This window comes from Chiroxiphia lanceolata, chromosome 29 (assembly GCF_009829145.1).
Source record: "Chiroxiphia lanceolata isolate bChiLan1 chromosome 29, bChiLan1.pri, whole genome shotgun sequence".
Classification (NCBI taxonomy): domain Eukaryota; kingdom Metazoa; phylum Chordata; class Aves; order Passeriformes; family Pipridae; genus Chiroxiphia; species Chiroxiphia lanceolata.
In genome coordinates, this window is record NC_045665.1 from 2,634,270 (window position 1) to 2,659,362 (window position 25,093).

At 59.7% G+C, this 25,093-nt stretch overlaps 1 protein-coding gene across 2 annotated transcripts; it reads left to right on the top strand.

Moving 5' to 3' along the window:
* Positions 1-1,235: 1,235 nt before the first annotated feature.
* ZBTB7B (zinc finger and BTB domain containing 7B) lies at positions 1,236-14,193 on the top strand. Of its 2 annotated transcripts, none has more exons than XM_032713179.1 (3): positions 1,236-1,302; positions 10,973-11,979; positions 12,770-14,193. In XM_032713179.1, exons 2-3 carry the CDS (start codon positions 10,979-10,981, stop codon positions 13,188-13,190), a joined length of 1,422 nt encoding a protein of 473 aa, XP_032569070.1. In that variant the 5' UTR covers positions 1,236-1,302; positions 10,973-10,978; the 3' UTR covers positions 13,191-14,193. The 2 variants fall into 2 exon arrangements, with proteins under 2 accessions (XP_032569070.1, XP_032569069.1); XM_032713178.1 differs by lacking the exon at positions 1,236-1,302 and adding an exon at positions 1,315-1,422.
* The last annotated feature ends 10,900 nt before the right edge of the window (positions 14,194-25,093 follow it).

Sequence of the window (25,093 nt, forward strand, 5' to 3'; positions counted from 1 at the left end):
GCGGCCGCGCCGTCGGGGGGAACGGCACCGGGGGCGTCGCCGCCGGCTCCGGCAGAGCGAAGCGGCCACGGCGAGCGGCAGCCCGGGGGGCGGGCGGGGAGCGGCGAGGCGGGGGGGTGGTTCTGCGGGGCGCCCCCGCTGCCCCCGCGGAAGCCCCGAACCCGGCGGGCCGGTGCCCGCGGCAGGGATGCAGGTGCACGGACGGACGGAGCTGGGGGGACCGAAACGGGCGGGCGGCCGGGCGAGGCGCGGCGGCAGGTGCCCGATACCGGGGCCCGGCGGGAGGGTGGGTGGGGGTCCTGCTCCCGCCGCCGCCGCCCCCCCGCCCGCTGACATAACGTCTGCGCGGGGCCCTGTTTGCCTTGGCAGCCCCGGGGCCGGCGGCGGCTCCTCACACTTTCCGCCAGCGCCGGGCAGCGGCCGCGCTCCGAGCCAGGCGCGGGGGGGCCGGGGTGAGCCGAGGTGAGCCCCGGGGCCGCCGCTACCTCCCGGGGCCGGCAGCGGCCAAACAGGTTGCGCGGGGCCCGCGCCCAGGCACCTGCGGAGGGGCCGCCCCGGGGGGGAGTTTGGGGGGGCCGCGCTCGCTCCAGCGCCGCCGGGAACGCTGGGCTGCCCCCCGTGCCGCCGACTGCCCGGATCCCCCCGGCGCCACGTTCTCTGTGTCCAGCTCTCCATCCCCCCGTGCCCTGCATTCCAACCCTCCCAACGCTCGCTGCTCGGTGCCCGGTTCCCCAAGCCCGGCTCTCCACCCCTGTACCTCCCCGCCACGCTCAGTTTCCCAGTACTCCAAACTCCCCCTCCGGTGCACACTTCTCAAACCCCCCACCCCATGCCCGGTTCCCCGCCCCCCCCCGTGCCCACGGGGCGGAGCGGGCCGGGCCGTGCCGTGCTGGCCCCGGGACTCGGGGCGGCCGCAGCGGGCGGAGCGCGCTCGGCGCCTGGCACCGCGCTCGGCGCCGGCGGGGCCGTCCCGGGCTGTTCCCCCCCACTCCAGGTCCGGGGCCGAGCCCCGTTCCCGGCTCTGACTCAGCTCCCCCCAGGTCCCGGGGGGCGCGCGCGGCCCCCGCCCTCACGGGGCGAGGCGCGGGGCTGATTGACGGGGCGCTCCACCAATCGGACGCGCGAGCGCCGGCGCGCTGCCCAATGGACGAGCGGGGGCGGGCGCTTCCTGGAGCCCCGGCGGCGGCGGCGGCGGCGGCGGCGGCCCGGGGGGGGGAGCGGGCGGGGCGCGGCGGCGGCAGGTGAAGGCGGAGGCGGGGCCGCGGCCCCGGGAGCGGCCCGTGGCTCGGGCGGGGCGCGCAGGTGAGTGGCGGTCGGGTGGGGAGCGGACAGACCCACCGGCGGGGGTTTGCGCGGAGCTATCGACCCACTGGCAGCGGGACCGGGAGCGGCGCGGTGACCGCTTTTTGCCGCCCGGTTGCGGTGAGTCGCGTGGATCCGGGATGCGGTGGGCGGGCACGGCCGGCTCGCGGGGCACCGCGCGGTGTCCCCTCCGTCTCCACCCGCCGCCGGAGCTGGTGGACACGTCGCCCGTGGGGCGGGGGGGGGGGTCACTCGTGGGCTGTTCCCAGTGGCTGCGCACAGGGCTGCGGGAAATCGGTGATACCGGCAGGTCCCCGTTGCGTGCCGGGGAGGCTGCCAAGGCTCCGCTGGGGTCCTATTGCGGTGCTGCTAAATCCAGCCGGGGTCCCCCGTGGGTCACCCACGGGTGACTGAGAGCTGCCGCCGTCCCACTGCCCTTCCCAACCTGGTGAGCAGCTTGGCGGCGTCCCTGGTGCACCGGGCAGGAACGGCACCGTCGCACGGGGAAGGCAGCTCAGGGAACCCCCAGTGCGGCGGTGCCAGTAGAGTCGGAGGGTGTCCCCGTGTCCCGACACGCTGTGCCACGCCGGTGACCCCCGGGCCTGCACGCTGGCAGCGGCGGCTCACTGCTCGGCTGTGCAGCGGTCCCCACCGGGATCGGTGCCTTGGTAGCACCTGCCGAACACCGGTGGACTCTGCCCCGTGCGCCCAGCCCTGCCGTACCTGTCCTCGTCCCCCTGGCTGGCTGCCCCCAGCCACTGTTTGCCCGGGGCGGGGTGCGGTATTTACCCTCCCGCCGGAGTAGATCCACGTCTTGGGCTGCAGCCGCCCTTGACCCGTGGCTGTGCTCACTTGGCGAGGGGACGCAGTGCCGGCTGTGCCGTGGGGTGAGTTGCCCCGTGCCTCAGTTTCCAGCCACCACAGCTGGTGGGAACGGGGGGCGCGCTGGGACCCCCCGCGCTGGTGGAGGCACGCGGCGACTGCGGCGACTCAAGGCTGCGGTGGTGATGCCGGTGCCGGGGACAGAGGGAGGGACTGAGCTCAGGAACTTGGAGCGGGTGCTTGGAGAAGGGGAAACTCTGGGGCAGTGCAGTGTGGGGCAACAGGGCTGGGAGTGCCCGTGCTGGGGACGGGGGGTGCAGAGGTGAGCGCGGGAAGGTCACAGGTGTGGGGCGACACATACACATCGATGTTTGGTCCTGAGGACCCTCCAAGACCCCCTCCCCGGGCGCAGGTTGCCCCCAGCGCTGCGGTGCTGATCCTGGGGCTGTGGCAGCGTGGCTTTGCCAGCTGGTGCCGTGCACCCTCAGTGCACACGTGGCACGAGCGCGACAGGCTTGAGCACGCGGGGGCGGGGAGTGGGCGGCAGCGGGGGGTGCAGGGCCAGCGCAGCCCCCGCTGCACCCCCAGGCCCCAAGGGGCGTCTGCTGTCCCGTGCGTGGAGCGGGGACTTCTCCTTCGGGGCAGGCGGTGGATGATGAAACCAGGGAGAAATTTCTCCTGGCAGCGCACAGACTGCTGGCGGAAGCCCCCGGGAGCCTGCGCTCCCCCTGCGCCACCACAGCTGCCTTCCCATGGTAACTCCACCGCGGGAGCCGGCGGGGTGCCGGCGGGAGCGGCCGCCCCGTCTGGAGGGTTGGCGCCCGCCTGGCTCCCCGTGGCAGCACTGGCGTCCCCGACATGCCCCGGGAGCTGCGTGTCCACACCCCAGCAAGCCCTGGGGTGGCCAGAGGACCCGGCGAGGGGCTGGGCTGAAGCCCGTCAAACTCGCTTTGTGCCAGGAAGGTGACGCTTGGGTGGCCGTGCAGGCAGTGGGGGGATGCCAGGGCTCTGGCTAGTGACCTTCAGCGTGCCTGGTGCCTGGCCATGCTCCATGCCCAGGGATGGGCAGCCAGTTGGCATGCACACTGGTGCAGTGGGAGCCACGGGGCCTGGGTGCCCTGTGTCCCCAGAGTTGGTGGCGTGACTTGGCGGGGCCATGGGCGGGCGGGGGGGACCAGCCAGGGTGAGGGAAAATGAAAGCAGGTGATGCGGAAGGAGAAGTAGGTCAGGCGAGCTCTGGCCTCTCCTGGCAGCCTCGGCTGCACTGCGTGCTCCACTCTGCCTGGCTGTCCCTGCCGTGTCCCCAGGCCTCATGGGCAGTGGCCGAAGTGGGCGGTGAGTAAGGGGGTCCTGCTGCCAGGCATTGGGTCTTGGGCAGGGTGGGTGCCAGGCACTATCCACCCCAGATACTGGCGGGATGGGGAGCGTGGCTGGGCTGCCTGGCATGTGTTGGGCACGGTGGCACCCCAGCAATTTTGCTTTGGTTCTTCTCCTGTGGGCATCCTTGGGGGCACAGAGCTGGGGGCAAGGATGTGCAGGAGCTTTTGCCTCGCTGCAAGGCCAAGGAGGAAAGGAGAAGGGATTCCTGTCCCTCCTGCTCGGGTGGTGCCAAGGCAGCCGCTATGGTGGGCCTTGGGGAGAGCCATGTGTCCCACAGTGGAGCTCCACAGATACTGTCCTGGGCCCTGCTCCACTATGGAGCTGTGGGGCCATCGCCCTCCCCACAGGGCAGGGCTGGCTGGGGTCTCCCCAGTGGCACTTCATGGGTTGGAGTGGCTGTGGCGGGCATGTCCCCGCTGGCAGTGCTACAGGGGCTTGGGGGGGGATTAGAGCCGCCTGCCCCCCTTCCCTCCCTGGGATCAGCCGTGGGCAGCGGGGAGCTGGCAGCAGGCAGCTGCCGTGGGGGCGGAAAGCCAGGCTATTTTGGGGGGTATGAAGGGGGGGGGCTGTGGGCTGGCACTGTCCTTGCCGAGTGACCCCACCAAGACCAGCACAGCGCCAGTGCCAGGATGAAGTGCTGGGGCCTGGCCGGTGCCGCTGGCAATGCTCAGTCCCTGAGGTGCTGTGAGGACACATACCTTACACTGACTAGGAGGTGCCACCAGCCAAGGGGACCCCCTGGGGCTGTGCAGTGTGGTGGGACCCAGGCAGTCTGGCTGCCCTCCAAGGGGCTCCCATGACTCCTGCAGGGCCAGCGGCTCCAGAGCTGGCTCACCCTGGGGCCAGCGAGCAGGCCCAGCTACAGGCAAGCCTGCCTGTCCCAGGCTGGGGGCTGGCAGAGCCTCGTCCTGCTGCCACCAGTAACCCTGTGCCCAGACCGGGCTGCAGGGAGACACATGAGCAACCGAGTTTGGCTCCATCTCAGTAGGGTCCTGGCCAGGCTGGGTTGTGCAGGATGCCCAGCTCTTCCATGCTTCTCTTGGTGCTGGCAGGGGTGGCCTGGGCACTGGCTGGGCTTGGGACCCCTCTGAGAGCCACTCACTTTGACTGCAGTCCTGTCCCCCTGGCTATCAGGTGAAATGTGCCTATTTTCCGTCCTTCCTTCCTTCCTTCCTTCCTTCCTTCCTTCCTTCCTTCCTTCCCTCCTTCCTTCCCCTTGCCTGTTCCTGCCATCTCCCTGAGTAGGGAGCAAGCAGCCAGGGACAACCCATGTCCAGCTTTGTGTGACCTCTCCCTGGCGCGCTAGGGGGCCTGGGGGTGACCCACGGGGGCCACATGCCCTTGGCCACATCTGTACTGGCCACCCATGGGCAAGCATGTGGCCATGGAACCCCCTGCCTTGGCAAGTTGGGTCAGGATGTGATGCAGGAAATGGGGATGCCCGTGGCTGTGGTGCCTGTTCTGCCATCAGAAGAGGAGCCAGTGCCATGCAGGAGCTGGGATGAGGCCATGTCCCATCACTAGTGACATGGTCAGGGTGCCACTGGCCAAGGCAAGGGTGGAGCCTGGAGGAGGATGGAGGAATGGATGAAGGTCGGCGCATCAGCCCCAAAGGCCAGCACCTCCCCACCTGGTCCCCCCCGGTAGGCAGCCCACTGCCCCCCAGCCAGGGTGAGCAGCAGTTTGTGGCCAGCGCCTGGGCGGTTGCAACACCCCCAGGGTGGGGGGGCCATGGTGACTCATCCCAGTGGGGCCTGGCCACCAGCAAGGAACCCTGACTCAGGGCTGCGTGCCCATGCCATGCTGTGCCCCTCCCTGCCCGCCTCGCCCACCTTATCTCCCGCCCTTAGCACCTGGCACACCTGGGCCAGGGGGGCTGGCGCCATTCCCCTCCTTTATGGGGAACAAAGGGCAGGCGAAGGGTTGGCAGCAGGTGCCGCATCCCTCCCTCCCTCCCTTTCCTCTTCCCTCCCTCCCTCCCAGGGACACTGTGCCCTCTGCTGTGCCCCACACTGGGGCAGCCAGTCAGCCCAGAGCAGTGTGGCAGTGCAGTGGGCAGTGCTGCCTGCAGCCCTGCTGCCCCAGGCTGGGTGCTGCCTGCGCTCCAGGCACTGGGCTGACCCGCAGCCCCACAGCCAGCTCCTGCCCAGCACACAGTCCGTGGTGATGGGGGAGGTGGGATGCCATGCCGGAGCATGCTGGTACTGCCCCTCTGCCCGCCTGCCATCCCTTCTGCCCGCCTGTGGGCTCTTGCATAACCCAGCTCTCTGTGAGCATTGCTAGGGCTGGGCTGGAGGCCCTTCACTTACCCGGCTAGTGTGGGGCTGTTCCCCTTTCTGCTGGCCTCCTGCTGTCAGCAGCACCGGCACGGTGCCCGGGGCCTATCCGGGGCCATGCCAGGGTGCTGTGGTGCAGGTGCCCCTGGCTGGGCTGGCGTGGGTGGCCTGGGCGGCTGCTGGTGCCAGCGGTGGGGTGTGGGGCGCGCTCTCTGGGCTGCTAATTGCTGTTTAGCTGGGGACACAGAGGGTGTAATTATGGGGGGGATTGCGCGAACCTGCAGCCTGGCCAGGGGGGCCCATGGGTGCCCCAGCCTGGGGGAGTGGAGGGGACCAGGCAGCACAGTCCAGCAAGGCTGTCGTCGCATCCCACATTCCCCGTGGGACCTTGGGAACCTGCTCCAAGGGTAGAGCAGGACACAGATCCATAGGGCCGAGGGGTGGCTTCGGGGCTGGCCGGGCAGGCTGCAGCACGCTCACCCAGCCCAGCCCCGTGGTGGCAGCCCCGCTCCTGCCAAGCGCAAGTGCCCTCCTGGCTCAACTAGGCCGGCCACGGCCAGCGGGGAGCACCCAGTGCCCAGCGCCCTGCCTTGGAGTGGCACAGAAGGTGAGGACCTGTGTGATGCCTCAGCATGGGGGGCAGGGGCAGGTGGCCTGGAGGCAATGCTGGTGGCAGGAGAGGGATGCTTATGCTATGGGGTACCTCTCCTGGTGGTGCTCTCATTTTCTCCCGTGGGAGTGGGCCAGGGGATGCCCCATGCCTGGTTCTGGGTCGGTGCCCCACGACACAGCACCGGCCACAAAGGGTTAATGCCGTGTGTGTTCTGGGAAGCGGGGCTGGGAGGTGCGTGACCCGGGGTGTGGGCGTAGACTCCTTTTGAGGTGGGATCCTGAGCTCAAGTGCAGTGGGGAGCAGGGCCAAGTTCACACAGCACCGTGCCTTCCCCTCCCTGCCGCTCGCAGGCCGCCAGCCCGGCTGCGACGTAGTGCCGAGCCACACCAGGACACAGGCCAGGTGAGCCACGCACCCGCTCCGCCATCACTGGTAGGGAAGGTGCCAGGGGATTGGGGACCCAGTGTGGTACCACTGGGCTCTAAAAAAGCTGGGCCAGCTGCTTCAGTGCCAGCCAAGAGGCTGCTGGGATGCTGGTGTTGCCTGAGCCCTACGCTGCCTTTGCTCCGGTAGGTTGGGATGGGATAGGATGGGACAGGAAGGGACAGGTGGCGAGATCTGGGTCACCTTGGCTTGGCAGAGCAGGGCCCACACCCCACAGTCGCAATGCCAGACAGCCAGACGTGGCGGCAGGAAAGGTTTTGGCAGCAGGAGAGGGCCAGGATGCCAGCACAGTGCCAGTGGGTCGGGGGATGGCGTGGGGACTCTGCTTCTTGTCCCTGCTGCAGGTGCTGGGATTGGCACTGGCAATGTTGCTGGTCCCGCTCTGCTGTGACAGGGATGCCTGTGCCCAGCCTCCATGGCAGCTATCGTGCTGGGCTGGCACTGGGCCCCTGGCACGGTGCCAGCTGGGTGCTGAGGCAGCCCTGGGCCACAGTGCTCCGACCCCCTTCCTCAGTACCGATGGCTGATGTGCCATGGCGGCAGCAAACGGCTGTGCCTGGGAGACGCTGAAGGTACTCGGGCACTGGGAGCTCTCCGTGTGAGCTGACCAGTGGGGAGCTGAGCGGTGCCACAGGGGTTGCTCTCAGTGCTGTGGGCTGGGGGACTCTGTTTATCCTCTTCCCTCTCCAAACCATTTTCCCTTTGAAAGAATAAGAGAAGAACGAGCAAAGACAAAGGGCAGTGCTGCTTTTCCCACACCCTCCAGCAATGGGACTCCTGGCATGTGCCTGCCACAGGGTCACCAGTTTGGCCAGGCCCCAGCTGCCATCTTCAGGGTTGGCAGAGGGGCTGCGCAACCCCCTACCCCGCAGCCACGCCACCGCCCTCGCTGTGCCCACCGGCGCCAGGGCCACTGCTGCTCCCAGTTGGCTTCAGGCAGGGCAGCGGCGGTGGGGGGGGGGTGGGGTTGCACAGCCCAGGCCCCTGGGCTCCCATCCCAGCTCCCAAAGGGCGAGGGGCCCTGCAGGGCTGGGGGCTGGGGCAACACTGCTCTGCACTCCTCTTCCTGGGTGACTCATTCTCCCCAGTGTGGCTATGAAGTCCCTCGACAGCATTTGCGACTTGTGACCAAAAGCAGCAGCACTTGGCAGCAGCCTGGGAGGGGGTGTCTGTGCTCCCCAGGACCTCTGCCCCGCTTCGCATGAGGGAGCAGGTGGGGAGACCCCCCCAGACACCCCCTCCCACCCCACATCTTCCACTGTCCTCAAGCTGTGGCCAGTGCTCAGTGCAGGCTGGCACTGTGCCCTTGCACAGGGTGCCATCCTGGCTTGGTGGCATGGGACGCAGCCTGTCCCCATGCAGGATGGGTGCTGCAGGGCTTGACCCCCACCCCACTGTGCATGGCTCTGCTGGGGTGGCCAGGACCCTAGGATGGAGGGAGCTGGCAGGTGGATGGGGCCTGGCCATGGTTGTGCCAGGCAGCGCGGGCCGGCTGAGGGATGTCAGGGTGACCCAGGCAAGCATTGTTCCTGCTGCCAACCTGCCCTGCACGGGAGCCAGCTCAGTGTGGGGAGTGACTCCCCCCTTTCCTCAGCCCTCTGAGGCTGCTGCAGCTGAAACGTGCCTGGCCACAGCACTGACGTAACTGAGAAAGCCCCGGCATGGTGGGCATCGCTACCTGCTTTCCCCTGGGCACCATCTCTGGCAGTGGCCAGGGAATACTGGGGGGCTGGGGGTGGCTCTGGCCCCCTCACACCTCGTCCCCCCACCGTTTCCTTATCGCTGCGGTGATCTCCTCGACGGCAGCACCCGCTCAGCATGTGACTTCGCTCCAGTGAGGAGGATGTGCGGGGGGGGGGGTGTCAGCGGAGGAACCGTAACGGGTGGTTTGGTGTGATGGAAAATCCCCCTCCTGCCCGCCGGCACTGCCACCCCCCTCCCCGCCCTGCCCCAGCCCTGCTGTGTCCGCTGGCATCTGGCCCAGCGGCTGCTCACGGGGGTCCCAACTCTGTCACCTGCCTCTGCTGGCATGTTCTGTGACATTGGCAGCACTGAGGCTGTGCCTGCCTGCACTGTGACATGGTGAGGCTGATGGCTGTGCCCATTCCTCAGAGCACCCTGCCACCTCACTGGAGTATGACAGGGCCTCAGCTGCTGCCCTGCGCCCAGGCACCCCCACAGACATGTGTCAGTGGGTGCTGTCAGAGTCCTGTGAGCACCCAGGTGTCTTGTGGGGCTGGAGATGCTGTGGGGACTGGGGCAGGAGGGAGGCTGTCATTGTGCCATTGCTAGGGGAGGCAGCAACAGAGGACATGGTACCACCCCATCCCGTGACCATTGCCTGTGACAGCCCTGGGGATCTGTGGGGCTCTGGGCCACCCTTGGCAGGTGCCACGTCCCTGTCATCCCTCTCCAGCTGCCCAAGCTGTGGCATGGGGTACTCACCCCCCCCCCTGTAATCCTGCCCCTGCGGCTAATCCTGCCTAATCCCACCAGGGGCTGTCGCTGCCTGTTGGCTCCCAGGGCCCTGATGGTTTAATCACCCCTAATCCGCTCACCCCCGCCTCAGCAGGCAGAGGGGACCCCGGCCAGTGGTGGGACGGGCTCCTGCCAAGGAGGGGGGCTCAGCCATGGGCGCTGGCGCCAGCATCCCATCCCAGGCGGTCGGCACTGCCCGGCTCCCAGTTTCAGGGGTGGCTGCTGCCTGCCCTGCCGGTCGGGCCTGCTCGGCAGCGGCTGGGGCGGCTCCACAGCCAGTTGCTCCGGGGCCGTTCCCAGCTGCCTGCCGAGGCAGCCCCAGCTGGCGGCTGCCCAAGCGCAGGGAGTGGCCGGCTTGGGGATGGGCCCCTGTGCCGGGGGCCGTCGGCCGCGCCACCCCTCCATGGGCAAGAGGGGGCACGTCCCCCCACACCCGCCCGCCGACGGCACAGTGTGGCTTGGCACCCGTGGTGGGTTTGGGGTGGATGGGCCTGGCGTGGCTCAGCACTGCCTTGTACGGCTCAGCAACGGCCAGTGCTACATGCTGCCATCCACCATGGCTTGGCTTGGCATGGCTCTGACAGCACCAAGAACCACAACGTGGCAGTGCTGCCTCTGCCTCCCTCAAGCTGCAGTCACTGGACTCCCATGCAGGTGTCACCAAACCGTGCCAGTGTCAGCAAGCAGCTCCATCTGGCTGCAAGGGCATTGCCTATGGCTGTGCGTGGTGTCGCAAGACAGGTTGCAGCCCTGGAGCTGCCTCTGCTGTCTGTACCCTGCCTGCAGGTTGTTGTGGGGTCATGGGCTCCCCCTTCCCACAGGCTCCATCACCCACCTGTGCTGGCTGCAGAGGAACACGTGGGTCCCTGGTGCTGTGCTGTGAGGACCCTGGTGTGAGTGCCAGCAGTACTGGGTTAGGTCTAAAGCCAAGCCCTGCCAGCCACAGCGTGGGAAAGGCCTGGCTGGCGCAGGCTGGGCTTGGCTGGGCGAGGAGTGGCCCCGGGCTTGGGCACAGGGGGAGGGAGGGGGCCCAGTCCCCACCAGGAGCGGGGGCAGGAACCGGCGGCGCGGGTGCTGATCCTAATCTGCGGTGGCAGGAAGCGTGGCCCCCGTTCCCAGCCCGGCTGGGCTCCACGAGGCGGCCCCCGGCCCTCAGGGCTCTCTTCCCGGCACTCGCCTGCCCACCCACGCCTGCTGCCGGTGAGGCCCGCGTTCCCAGGATGGGGGTGGGGGTGGCTGGGAGCTGGTGGCTGTGCCTGGCCTTGCCGGGGGAGCCGGGGGTGGTGGTGGGTGGGCTGACACAGGAAGTGCTGCACCTTGGCAACGTTCAAAGGCACCACGCTGAGATTTCCCCCTTTGCTGTGGTGGTGCGGGTGGCTGGTGCTGGTGTTGATGGAGGAAGCGCGGGGGGCTGCGGCGGGAGGGCTGCACCCGCCAACCTCGACAGAGAACAGAAGGGGCTGAGGGCAGACCACAGGCCCTGAGCCTGCCCCGGTTTAGTGTCCCACTGAAACCCCAGTGCCACCCAGCATGTGCATGGAGGGTTCCTTGTACCCTGGCTTTGCGACAGCAATGCTCCAACCGCAGTGTTTTCCTCCAAGCGCTGTCTCCCAGGTGCTTTGTGCACCGCTCAGGCAACATCCTATCCTTCCCACAGGTGAGGATGATGGCCAGCCCAGAGGACGACCTCATCGGCATCCCTTTCCCTGAGCACAGCAGCGAGCTGCTGAGTTGCCTGAACGAGCAGCGGCAGCTGGGGCTGCTCTGCGATGTCACCATCAAGACACAGGGGCTGGAGTACCGCACCCACCGTGCTGTCCTGGCTGCCTCCAGCCGCTACTTCAAGAAGCTCTTTGCAGGGCCGGGGCCAGGGCAGGAGGTCTGCGAGCTGGACTTTGTGGGGCCAGAGGCGCTGGGTGCGCTGCTGGAGTTCGCCTACACAGCCACGCTGACCATCAGCAGTGCGAACATGGGCGAGGTGCTGCGCGCTGCCCGACTGCTGGAGATCCCCTGTGTCATCGCTGCCTGTGTGGAGATCCTGCAGGGCAGTGGGCTGGAGGCACCTGGCCCCGATGACAGCGACTGTGAACGTGCTCGCCGCTACCTGGAGGCTTTTGCCGCCCTCCCCGAGGGTGAGCTGCCTGCCCCGCCACCACCCCGCCCCACAGCCCGGCGCAGCAAGAAGACCCGCAAGTTTCTGCAAGCCCCCGGTGCCCGGCTCAACAACCATGCCGAGGAACCACCTGCTGAGGCGGCTGAGGGCTGCGGCAGCCCCCCACCGCCCCCACAACTGCCCTCTCCCCCCCTACCTGAGGGGCTGCCCCTGCCCTATGACAGCTTCGAGCTGCCTGAGGAGGAAGAGCTGCCCCCACACTCCTTCCCCTTCCCCTACCAGCCCCCCCTGTCCCCTGAGGAGGCCACCTCTGACGATGATGCCATTGACCCCGACCTGATGGCATACTTGAGCTCACTGCACCACGAGTCGCTGACACCTGGGCTGGATAGCCCTGACAAGCTGGTGCGCAAGCGCCGCTCGCAGATGCCCCAGGAGTGCCCTGTCTGTCACAAGGTCATCCACGGCGCCGGCAAGCTGCCTCGCCACATGCGCACACACACGGGTGAGAAGCCCTTCGCCTGCCAGGTGTGCGGGGTCCGATTCACACGGTGAGTGCTGCTGGATGGACCCTCCCTGCGGGACGTGTACCCAGTAACATCCCCCATGACACTCCCCCTGTCAGTCCTGCTGAGGCCTGGCCACAGCCCTGGCATGGTCCGTGGGCTGTTCTACATCCCCTGAGTGCTGCTGGACCAACCTGGGGTACCCAGTGGCACATTCCACAGTACTCCTCTGCCAGCCCTACTGGTGCGGTGCAGATCCAAGGGGACTTTGGCACCCCATGGGTGCTCTGATCAACCCAGGGTACCCAATAGCATCCTCCATGGCACCCGCTGCCAGCCCTTGTTATGGTGCAGTGAGGTTCATGGGGCCTTCTGCACCTCGTGAGTGCTGCCAGACTGACCCAAAGTACCTGGCAGCATCCCCTATAGTGCCCCCCTGCCATCCATGCTGGTGCAGTCAGGTCTGTGGGATGTTCTGCACTCTGTGCTGCCAGAGCAACCCAGGCCTGATACCTGCTGGCATCTCCCACGGCACCACCTCTGCCAGCCTGGCATGGTGTGGTGCAGGTCTGGGGTGGGGTCTTCGGCCCTCCGTAAGCACTGCCAGACCACCCTAGGGTACCCAGCAGCGTCCCCCCTGCACCTCTCCTGCATCACCAAACTGCATCCCAGCCATGCAGCTGCAAAATGGTCCCCTACCCCTCAAGCAGCTGGACCCTTGCGCCCTGCAGAGCATCCCTGCTATGGGGCTGCCAGCACCGTTTCCCTGCCTGCCGTGGCTGGGTGCCGTGCCAGCTGCCCCGTGCCAATGTCTCCCTGTGTGTCTCAACTCCAGGAACGACAAGCTGAAGATCCACATGCGGAAACACACGGGTGAGCGGCCCTACTCCTGCCAGCACTGCAGCGCCCGCTTCCTGCACAGCTATGACCTGAAGAACCACATGCACCTGCACACAGGTGCCCGGCCCTACGAGTGCAACCTCTGCCACAAGGCCTTCGCCAAGGATGACCACCTGCAGCGGCACCTCAAGGGCCAGAACTGCCTGGAGGTGCGGACCCGCCGCCGGCGCCGCGATGAGCCACCCCCACCGCCTGCCGGTCCCCCCGGCCTCGACCTCTCCAACGGGCGGCTGGAAGGGCTGCGCCTCTCCATCGCCCGTTACTGGGCTCCAGGGCAGCCCGAGGAGGAGGAAGAGGAGCCGGAGGGCGAGGAAGGGCCACAACTGGATGGCACTGTGCCAGTGGAGACGGCATAGGGCCGATGCAATGGCCATGCCGTGCTGAGTTGTGCTGTGCCCACCAGGGTTTCTGTTCCCGTTTTTCCCATCACGGTTCATTCCCAGTTATGCAAAGGGGGAAACCCCCCCAGCCGATTTGCACAAGGGGGTGGGGGGTCCCTACCACCCCCCGCCGTGCCCAGGCCTACCTGGTCATGCCCAGGTGGCTGAAGGGGGGATTAGGATTTGGGTGTCCTGTCACCAAACTCCCCTCGGGGATGCCAGGACTGGGCAGGGGCACCCATGGACCGAGACACCCCCCCCCCCCCAGCTGGAGAGAGCCTCCTGTGCTCTCCCCAGTGTGGGGGTACCAACTGCCCTGCGCTGTGCATAGCTTGTCCCCCTCTCCCCACTCTGAGCAGCCCCCCCCCCGGCGAGCCCCCCTCGCCCCTGCACTCCCGGCTGCTTTCTCTTGGTTGCACTATTCGGGTGAGCCCACCCCGGGTGCGGGGCAGCCCCGGCCCCTCCCCGGCCCCGTTCCCCTTCCGAAACCCCCCGGCCCTGTGGGACCCACCTCCCTGGGGTGACCGGGCCCCCACGGTCACCCCTCTGCCCTTTGCACATGCCCCCCGCAGGGCGCAGCCTCCCCGGGGGAGCAGGGGACCGGCACTATTTGTCTACAATAAGAGTTTTATCTATATTTAAAAAGATGATGTAATATATTCCCTCCCCCGGCCTCTCCGCTGCCACCCGCCAGCGCTGCCCGGCCCCCACATCTGTCCCTTGCCATGGGGTGCCGGGAGGGGTGATGGGGCTGGGGGAGCTCCGCTCCTATCATGGCTTTAAAGTGCCTTATGGTGAACTTGAACCTTTTCGGCTACTTGAACCTCTCTGGTGTCAGGAACCAAACGAACCATGGGTGGGCGGCCTCCCCGCCCCTCTGGGCCGCCTCTGCCTGTCTGTATGTCTGTGTTTGTTTTTTTGTTTTTTTGTTTTTTTTTTTAAAACGAAGGCTGCTTGTTAATAAACGGAGAAGCAGGGACCCCCCTGCGTCCAGCTGTCTGTCCATTCTGTACCCCCCACCCTGAGCAGCTTGAGGCTGGAGGCACTGTGGGGTTGGGAACAGGGACATTGAGGGTCTGGGATGGGGAGGGGACGCCCTAGGCGTGGGGCTGGGCACATCGAGGGACTTGGAGCAACATAGGTGTGAAGATGGGGGGCACAACAAGGCTAGGGGCACCCCAGGGACAAGGAACAAGGCTAGGCATACCATGGAGATGGAGATGGGGGCATCAAGGGGCTGGGGGCATTGTGGAGACAGGGACAGGGCTTGGTGCACCATAGGAATGGAGATGGCACCATGTGCGGGTATAGGGTCATCAAGGGGTGGTGGGCAGCATGGGGCTGAGGCTGGGGGGAGCATGGGGCTGGGGGCATCACAGGGATGGGAATGGGTGCACCACAGGGCTGCGGACAAGGATATAGAGGGGCTTAGGGCACCCTAGGAATGGACATGGTGGCACCAAGGTGCTGGGGATGGGAACACTGAGCGGCTGGGGGCACAGCAGGGATGGAGGCGGGGGCAGCATGACCACCATGAACTCAAGGACTGAGTGCTTTATTTGCCAGCCCCTCCCCACCCAGGGGCTCTGAGCTTCTGCTGCGCTGCAGGGGCTCCAGCCACATTCCACCACCCGGACCCTGTTCCCGCTGTCCCATGGCACTATCCTGCTGTCACTGGGCCCTGTCCTCACTGCTGGGTGGCTGCAGTACCACCCACCTACTTCAGTTTGCTGTCACTGTTCTCAGCCTGTTCCTGGCAGTTGAAGTCTTGGCTGAGATAGGGGATAGTGGTGGTGTTGTCCAGCACCTCCAGTGCAGGGCAGGACGGGGGACACTGCCACCCTCACCACCAGCAGGATGGGCACTGCCACCCTCACCACCAGTGTTTGTGCTACATACCCAAGAAGGGAACATCTTGGGCGAGGGCAGGGAACCTGCAGGCATGGGGTGATGATCCATGGGACTATATCCCAGGAATCCGTGCCACAGACCCCAGGGATGCCACTGCTCTTTTCCATCCTCCAGGGGTAACTTACCTGCATTGCACAAAGTTGTTGCCATCAGTCCATGTTTTGTACAGGTCCAACCCTTAAATCTGCATCTACCTGCTCCATGGTGTGCAGCCAGTCATGTTGAAAAGGCTCTCGCTTTTCAGTAGGGAGCAAAGTGGCTTCATTTAAAGTTGATGTCACACACATGTCTACTTCTCCTCGGTCCATTAGCACAACTTGGTATTTTGCCAGTTGGCTTGGAGAGATCCAGTGATGTCTCTTTAGATTCCAAACAGCCAGCATGGCATATGGGACCAGCACAGTTACAGGCTGCTCCAAAGTGAATGTCTCAGCCTCCTGTATCATTGGTGTGGTGGCTGCTACAGCCCATAAGCATGCTGACCATCCAACTGCTTGGAAAAGGATACCACTGGCCTTTGCCAACTTCCATCGGTTGTGTCATCACCCCAGAGGCTCCTTGCTGCCTTTCACACACATATCACAGAAAGGGTTTAGTTATATCTGGAAGATCTAAAGCTGGCGCTCCCATGAGCATCCTTTTTAGGATGTCAAAGCTGGTTCAACATTCTCAGGTCCACTCCAGCAATTCTTCAGGGCCTTTGATGGCCAAACAAAGGGGATTTGCTATTAGTCCAAAATTTGGGATCTATATGGGGCCGAATTCTGCCACTAACAGAAATCCTCTTAGTTATCTCTTAGTCTTAGGAAGTGCAATTCAGCATATTGCTTCTTTTCTGTCTTCTCCTAGAGTTCATTGTCCTTTTGATACCTTAAAGCCAAGGTATTAGTCTTATCTTTATGCAATCTGAGCTTTTTTCCTTGAAACTCGATACCCAACAAGTCCCAAAAAGTTCTGCAGGCCTATAGTCACTTCCAAGCAGGTTTGTTCCTTGTCAGCTCCAATTAGGATGTCATCTACAGACTATAAAAGAGAAACACCATTACCTTATTCCCATCATTCCAGTTCTTTTGCCAAAATCACCAAATAAGGTGGACTTATTTTTGAATTCCTGGGGGAGCACCATCCAACAGAGCTGCACCTTTCTTCCAGTCATAGGATTCTCCCATTCGTAGGCAAAGATTGTTTGGCTTTGCTTGTCCATTGGTGTGCTGGTTTGAAAGTTAACCAGCAGAGGAAACCAAGCCAACTCAAAGAGAGATTACAAGTCAGAATAACAATTTAATAAAATAATACAATAAGTACGACCACACAGACAAGCAACAGGCAATAACCCACAAAACCCAAATGTACAACCCAGCACCCCGGGGCACAAACGAAGCGGTGCTACCTGGGCCCCCCCTTGAGTCCAAAACAAAGGGAGAGGGGAAAAACCTGCTGGTGGGAGAGCTGCTGCAGTCCAACCAAAAGTGGTAATTGTAGTCCGGCCAAGGGTGGTGAAGAGCTGCAGGTTGAGAGCGATGAGCTGCGGTCCTCCTCTGGATCCCACGAGTGGTCCCAAAGGTTCCGAAACTCCAGGTTTATATACTCTCCAGTTCAGGTGGGAATGTTCAGTCCTCCCCTCAGAGCGGGGAATTCCATAAAAGGGTATGAGGGTGCTCATTCCATAAAAGGATATGAGGGTGCTCAGGAACATTCCCCCCCCCCACCCCCCCTCGCAGGCCTCTACTGACAACAGTTTCTGGGAAATGGCATGGAGGGCTATAGAATACACAGTTTGGGCTATACCCATTCAGTGATGAATCGGTCCCAGCTGTTCTAACCAGGACATTATCCACCCCTTATTCTATGCCGTCCATGTCATGCCCAAATTAACCCCCTTAAAAACTATGTCTCCTTAAAACTATATACACTTACATATATATATATATATATACAATGAAACATTACAGACCATTCTCACTCAAAATTAGGTCCCCTTGTGGTACACAACGTGTCTCCCCATCTTTTTGCATTACCCACCAGGTGGAACCAGGTCCTTGAGCAAAAACAATCCCTCGGATGGGTTTGCCTTTGCTTGAGGTGGGACTAATCCAAACAGTCTTCCCTAACATTCCTCTCATATGCACCACAGGGACTTTATCTCCAACTACAGTATGTAAAAGTTCTGATTGAGCAGGGCCAGCTCGATTGATGGAGCCTCGGGTGTTGACCAACCAGGTGGCCTTTGCTAAATGCAGCTCCCAGTGTTTGAAAGTCTCCCCACACAGTGCCTTCAGGGTGGTTTTCAGCAGTCCATTGCACCGCTCAACTTTTCCAGCCACTGGTGCATGGTAAGGGATATGATACACCCACTCAATGCCGTGCTCTTTGGCCCAGGTGTCTACGAGGCCATTCTTGAAATGGGTCCCATTATCAGACTCAATTCTCTCCGGGGTGCCATGTCGCCACAGGACTTGTTTTTCAAGGCCCAGGATGGTATTCCGGGCAGTGGCATGAGGCACAGGGTATGTCTCCAGCCATCCAGTACTTCCTTCTACCATGGTCAGTACATAGTGCTTGCCTTGGCGGGTTTTGGGGAGCGTGATGTAGTCAACTTGCCAGGCTTCCCCATACCTGTACTTTGACCACCGTCCACCATACCATAGAGGCTTCACCCTCTTGGCCTGCTTGATGGCAGCACATGTCTCACAGTCATGGATGACCTGTGAGACAATGTCCTTGGTTAAGTCCACCCCTCGGTCACGAGCCCATCTGTATGTTGCATCTCTCCCCTGGTGACCGGAGGCATCATGGGCCCATCGAGCCAGAAATAATTCTCCTTTGTGCTGCCAATCCAGATCTACCTGAGAGACTTTAATCCTGGCAGCTCGGTCCGCCTGCTCGTTGTTACGATGCTCCTCAGTAGCCCGTTTCTTGCCTACATGAGCATCTACGTGACCGACCTTCACACTCAGCTTCTCTACCCGGCCAGCGATGTCCTGCCACATCTCTGCCGCCCAGATGGGTTTCCCTTGGCGCTGCCAGTTGGCCTTTTTCCATCGTTCCAGCCATCCCCACAGAGCATTGGCCACCATCCATGAGTCAGTGTAGAGATAGAGTCTTGGCCACTTCTCTCGTTCAGCTATATCCAAAGCCAACTGAACGGCTTTAAGCTCTGCAAACTGACTTGACCCACCTTGTCCTTCAGTCGCTTCTGCAACTCGCCGTGTGGGGCTCCATACGGCTGCCTTCCATTTTCGGTTTGTCCCTACCATGCGACAGGAGCCATCCGTGAAGAGCGCATATCGCCTTTCATCTGCTGGTAGCTTATCATATGATGGGGCCTCCTCAGCCCGTGTCACCTGTTCCTCTTCTTCTTCAGAGGATAGTCCGAAACTCTCACCTTCGGGCCAATTGGTGATAATTTCCAGAATCCCAGGGCGATTAGGATTCCCTATCCGGGTTCGCTGCGTGATCAGAGCGATCCACTTACTCCATGTGGCATCGGTGGCGTGATGTGTAGAAGGAACTTTTCCCTTGAACATCCAGCCCAGCACTGGTAGTCGGGGTGCCAGGAGGAGCTGCACTTCGGTGCCGATCACTTCTGAGGCAGCTCGAACTCCTTCATAAGCAGCCAGGATCTCTTTCTCAGTTGGTGTATAGCTGGCTTCAGATCCTTTGTATCCCCGACTCCAGAATCCCAGCGGTCGTCCGCGGGTCGCCCCAGGCACCTTCTGCCAGAGGCTCCAGGAAGGGCCATTCTTCCCGGCTGCAGTGTAGAGCATGTTCTTCACATCCTGTCCTGTCCTTACTGGCCCAAGGGCTACCGCATGGGCAATCTCCTGTTTAATTTGTTCAAAGGCTTGTTGTTGTTCAGGGCCCCACTGGAAATCATTTTTCTTCCGTGTCACAAGGTAGAGAGGGCTTACAATCTGGCTATACTCGGGGATATGCATCCTCCAAAAGCCCACAGCGCCTAGGAAAGCCTGTGTTTCCTTCTTGCTGGTTGGTGGGGACATGGCTGCTATTTTGTTAATTACCTCCATTGGAATTAGGCGGCGTCCATCTTGCCACTTCACTCCTAGGAACTGAATTTCCTGAGCAGGTCCCTTGACCTTACTCTGTTTAATGGCAAAACCAGCTCTTAGGAGAATCTGGATTATCTTCTCTCCTTTCTCGAAGACTTCGCCCGCTGTGTTCCCCCATACAATGATGTCGTCAATGTACTGTAGATGTTCTGGAGCCTCGCCCTTTTCCAGTGCAGTCTGGATCAGTCCATGGCAAATGCTGGGACTGTGTTTCCACCCCTGAGGCAGTCGATTCCAAGTGTACTGCACACCTCTCCAAGTGAAAGCAAATTGTGGTCTGCACTCCGCTGCCAAAGGAATGGAGAAAAAGGCATTGGCAATGTCAATGGTGGCGTACCACTTGGCTGCCTTGGACTCCAGCTCGTACTGGAGCTCCAGCATGTCCGGCACAGCAGCACTCAGGGGTGGTGTGACTTCATTGAGTCCACGGTAATCCACTGTCAGCCTCCACTCTCCGCTGGACTTACGCACTGGCCATATAGGGCTATTAAAGGGTGAGCGAGTCTTGCTGACCACCCCCTGGCTCTCCAAGTCACGGATCATCTTATGTATAGGGGTCACAGAGTCTCGGTCGGTGCGGTATTGCCGACGGTGCACTGTTGCTGTGGCTATCGGTACCAATTGTTCTTCAACCTTCAGCAGTCCCACAGCAGAGGGGTCCTCTGAGAGACCAGGCAAGGTGTTCAACTGTCTGATTTCCTCTGTCTCCACAGTAGCTATGCCAAAAGCCCAGCGAAGTCCTTTTGGGTCTTTGAAATACCCACTCCTCAGGTAATCTATGCCAAGGATGCACGGGGCCTCTGGGCCAGTCACGATGGGGTGTCTGTGCCATTCCTTCCCAGTCAGGCTCACTTCAGCTTCCAGTACAGTCAGCTGTTGGGATCCCCCTGTTACCCCAGAAATAGAGATGGATTCTGCCCCTATGTATCTTGATGGCATTAAAGTGCATTGTGCGCCGGTGTCCACTAAAGCCTTATATCTTTGTGGCTCTGGTGTGCCAGGCCACCGAATCCACACTGTCCAATAGACTCGATTGTCCCTCTCCTCTACCTGGCTAGAGGCAGGGCACCCCTAATCCCGGTCATGGTACTCGTTGTGCTCTTCTTGTGAGTATGACCTGGAGGTCCCTTCAAGAGGATCAGACGTATCATCATTCCTGTACCGTCTGGAGTCTTGCCCACGAGAGACTGGAGCAACATTTACCCTTGAAGAGTTCCTTGTGGTACTTGTTCCTCTTTTCAGTTCACGTACCCGGGCTGCTAAGGAAGAGGTGGGTTTCCCATCCCACTTCCTCATATCTTCTCCGTGCTCACGGAGGTAAAACCATAGATTGCCACGTGGAGTGTGTTCTCTCTCCTTAGCTGGGGGACGCTGGCTCCTAATAGCAGAGACTCTTGTTTGTCCTGGCGCGATATGGAAGATCCCTTCCTTAATTTCTTCTCTTAGCTTCTGGTGTCCCTCTTCAATCTTCTCTTCCAGGCTTCGAACATGTTCGGCCAGTTTGGTTTCCACACATGAGACATGGGCTCGCAGTGGAGCGGTGACAGTGTCTTCATAAATCCTGAGTTTACTGACCAACGCGCCCACCTTGTCCTCTCCTTCCCTCCATTGCAGCGTTGCTAAGTAGCGGGAATACATTTCTGGCCCGAGTCGTGCAAACTTTAACCACATCTGGGATGTGCACTGTACAGCATCTGGACTTTTAGGGAATCTTTCATCCTCTGAAAAGATTATCTCCAGTACAGCTAATTCTCTTAAACACCGGATACCTTGTTCCATCGTGTTCCACTGTCCTTGCTGTACGTGGAGGTCCTCCTTACAAAGGTATCTCTCCCTCACACTGGACAACAGTCGCCGCCAGAGGCTGAGAGTTTCCTGCCTCCTTCCAATCCCCTGGTCAATGACTACATCTCGAGACAGGGATCCCAGCTGTCTGGCTTCACTCCCATCTAGGATTGTATCGTTAGCTGCGGCATCCCAGATTCGGAGCAGCCAGGTCAGAATGGACTCATTCGCCTGTCGTGTGAACTCTCTCCGGAGCTCACGTAGCTCACCCAGGGATAGGGACCGAGTGATTATTTCTGGCTCTGTCTCCTCCGGTGGATGTGAAGGTCCTGCCTCTTCATCATCATTTGCTATACGGACTGATTTAGTCTTTGATTTCCTTTTCTGGACAGGGGCGACTGCTATTGGTTTGGGTTGTTCTTCTGGCTCCTCGATGGTTTGTGTGGACACGGTGCCGGTTGATTCATTTCTTTCTCCCTCTGACTCAGTTGTGGTTTGGGTGGACGTGGTACCTGTGGATCTGCTCCTTCTCTCCTCCCCCTGACAGCACTGTACCATGTCAAGTAGTGTCCGGTAGGCAGTGGCCAGGGCCCAGCAGGTTGCTGTGAGCTGACCATCTCTGGAGCTGCCAGAGCATTTTCCCTTCACCAGTCTTATCATGCTAACAGGATCCTGCAGTTGTTCAGGGGTGAATTTCCAGATCATTGGAGGAGAAAACTTCTCCAAATACTGGCCAATGTCCTCCCACTTCCCGTGCCACTCAGCATTATCTGCTCCCAGGGTAGGTGTCCAAACAACCTCCCTAGAAGGCCCTGTTCTGACCCTAAACATGGTGTAAACAGTACAGAGCAGACAAAACAACACTAACAATAACATTATGCTGTCCTTAACATCAAAAGGGAACTCAATATTTCCAAAAACTGTTGTAGCAGGTCTGAAGGGGAAGAAGGAGGTGAGAGGTTGGAAACAACCATTCCCCCCTGTTTCCCCAAAGGGCTGGGTGCGATTTTTAATGAGGCCCCAGAGGTAGCAACCCAAACCAGGACAGGCAAACAGGACTGAATACACATTTACAATGAAACTCATTGCTTCTGATGTTATGATGACATAAATATAGTAAACTAATAAAGCAATTTGGATCCCTCTCCCTGGTTTTAAAGAGAGCATCAAAACAGGTAAATAGTTCCCCATTTGTGGAAATATGAACATGCTCAGATACAACATCCACGTGAATGCATCAAACAACATGGTAATCAGGGAGTTTCTATATCCAAATAGACAAATGCTTAAAATGAAATTGTGATTCTGACTTCTCTCTCTCTGCCCCACGAGTGGGCGCCAAAAATTGTGCTGGTTTGAAAGTTAACCAGCAGAGGAAACCAAGCCAACTCAAAGAGAGATTACAAGTCAGAATAACAATTTAATAAAATAATACAATAAGTACGACCACACAGACAAGCAACAGGCAATAACCCACAAAACCCAAATGTACAACCCAGCACCCCGGGGCACAAACGAAGCGGTGCTACCTGGGCCCCCCCTTGAGTCCAAAACAAAGGGAGAGGGGAAAAACCTGCTGGTGGGAGAGCTGCTGCAGTCCAACCAAAAGTGGTAATTGTAGTCCGGCCAAGGGTGGTGAAGAGCTGCAGGTTGAGAGCGATGAGCTGCGGTCCTCCTCTGGATCCCACGAGTGGTCCCAAAGGTTCCGAAACTCCAGGTTTATATACTCTCCAGTTCAGGTGGGAATGTTCAGTCCTCCCCTCAGAGCGGGGAATTCCATAAAAGGGTATGAGGGTGCTCATTCCATAAAAGGATATGAGGGTGCTCAGGAACATTCCCCCCCCCCACCCCCCCTCGCAGGCCTCTACTGACAACAGTTTCTGGGAAATGGCATGGAGGGCTATAGAATACACAGTTTGGGCTATACCCATTCAGTGATGAATCGGTCCCAGCTGTTCTAACCAGGACAATTGGGATACAAAAGAAAGCATCCTTTAAGGTCAAAACAGTAAAACAGGAGTTTGTTTCAAGCACCGAGGCTAACAAAGTATAAGGATTTGGTACAGCTGGGTGTATATTTGTGCTTATTTGACTGATTGCTCTCAAGTCTTGTACTAATCTATACACTTGAGAACAAGGTTTCTTTACCAGTAGGAAGGCATCTAAAATTCAGATTGACATTGTCTGAGTATGCTGAATTGTTAAGAGTGTGTTTATCAATGGATCCAGACTTTTCTGGGCATCTGTCTTTATAGGATATTGGTTTACTCTTAATGGTTTAGCTCTCCTTTCTGAGCTTTCTCTCTTAAATGGAGACACACTCTTTGCTTTACCTGGTTTTTCTGAAGCCTGTGAGGATCACCGTATTTGAAATGGCATCTGGAATATTTTCTCTGATGTCCTCTCATAGTTTACCCCTTAACAGGCACATCTGAGCTTTCCAGTCTGTCTCAAGTAGAATGCGAAGCTGCATGGAAATCTCAGAAAAGGCTGCTTGTGCATTTAAGTTACAAAATATATCTCATTCCAGCAAGAGAAGGGGGCATCATGGTGTATATGGCCCCCTTCCCTCATCGTCAAAACCCTCCCATAAGCATAACATTTACATCTTCTAATTGACCCCTCCTGTCAACAAGTAGCATATTCAGGTCAAGGAAGGTGGGGGTGGATCCTTTCAGACCCCCAAACTTTCTGCCCATTCCTCTTCTTTCTCCTTCTCTAACACCATTCTGCAGTAAAAAAGTTTTCAGTACAGCCTGCTATCCCCCCAGTAAGGTTATGAGTCAGCCTGACTGTTGCCAAAAGCTGATATATTCCTCCAGGATTTCCAACTCAACAAACCCTGAGCAGCAAAAAGGAACATGTACAAAAACTGGCAGAGCTCTACCCCCACTGGTTGTTTTAAAGATGCCTGTATTTCCGCCTGGGGATGTCCCAAAATCTGGCCTGCAATAGGACTAAAATCTCATTTTGCACGTTTTTTGTTTTGCTCTGTGTCCTCTTTATCTGTTCCTACCCCAGTGTTATATGGGGGGGTGGAGGGTGTGTGGAAAGGAGGGGGATAACATTTGTACCTCTTCCAGCTCATCCCCTTTGCAACATTACAATCCCTTGCTTTTTCTCCTTCTCCTCAATTTACAGCATTATATCTCCTCCCAATTTACTCTTTCTATGAGTATCTGGATCTCTATACAATGTCATATAAGCATCAACATAAAAAAATCCTCACCCCATTTACCAAGCCATTGACAAATCAACATCAACTGTAAGATAATATTAAACTGCAATGACCTCTTTTCCCATCCTCCAATTAATAATGTGGCCACCATTGACTACAAAATCTCTTAATTTTTTCTTTTGTCATTGGATCACCCCCAAATTTAATCTAATTTTTCAGTATGCATCCTAGAGGGCTACAGGGAGGAACTGTGGATTGGTTTGTTCCTATCATTCAATTTAATAATATTTAAGTTACCCAAGTCCTTTACCCTTAGATCTGGATGTTCAGTAGTTACACTGCTCCTATCCCACTGATTGATTAAGGTTCACTGCCCAGTGTCTCCTTGTGACTTACATGGAGACTGATCCCACTGATAGGTCACACTGATAAACCTACAAGTTTTTGCAAAAGGAATTTGAAAAAGGAACGACAGTGTACTTGCCAATCCAAGAATTCCATCTCCCCTTCCACCCTTGCTCAAATATCTCTGGAGCATTGCACCTTGGAGTTGCTCACTGTCATGATGCTGAAGAGGATTCAGGGGGAGTCTCCAACCAACTGGCTAGTGGATGCTGGAATCCTGTTCGGGTCAATTCTTCGTTCTCAGGGGCAGCAGGATGATCCAGGCAAGGTCTTATGGCCACCCCATCAGGGTCACCAAAACGCTGTGAAAGTGATCTCTTTCCCCTAGTGTGCCAGGAACTGATCCCCACTCAGAGTCAGGATGTGTGTGCAGATGTGGGTGCTGCGTAGTGAACCCCCAAAGCCAGTATCCACTCAGGTGCCAGTCACCTGCTTTGATACGCTTTGAAGAGCAACAGAGCCACATTTCCTGGATATACCACAACCTAAAGCTATGGATAAGCTATGGATAAACTATGGATCATCTATAG

Excerpts from the sequence above, each read along its gene's own strand:
- ZBTB7B (XM_032713179.1), top strand. The coding sequence starts at position 10,979 with ATGATGGCCAGCCCAGAGGACGACCTCATCGGCATCCCTTTCCCTGAG. Across the intron at positions 11,980-12,769 it reads TGCGGGGTCCGATTCACACG|GAACGACAAGCTGAAGATCC; the intron begins GTGAGTGCTGCT and ends TCTCAACTCCAG.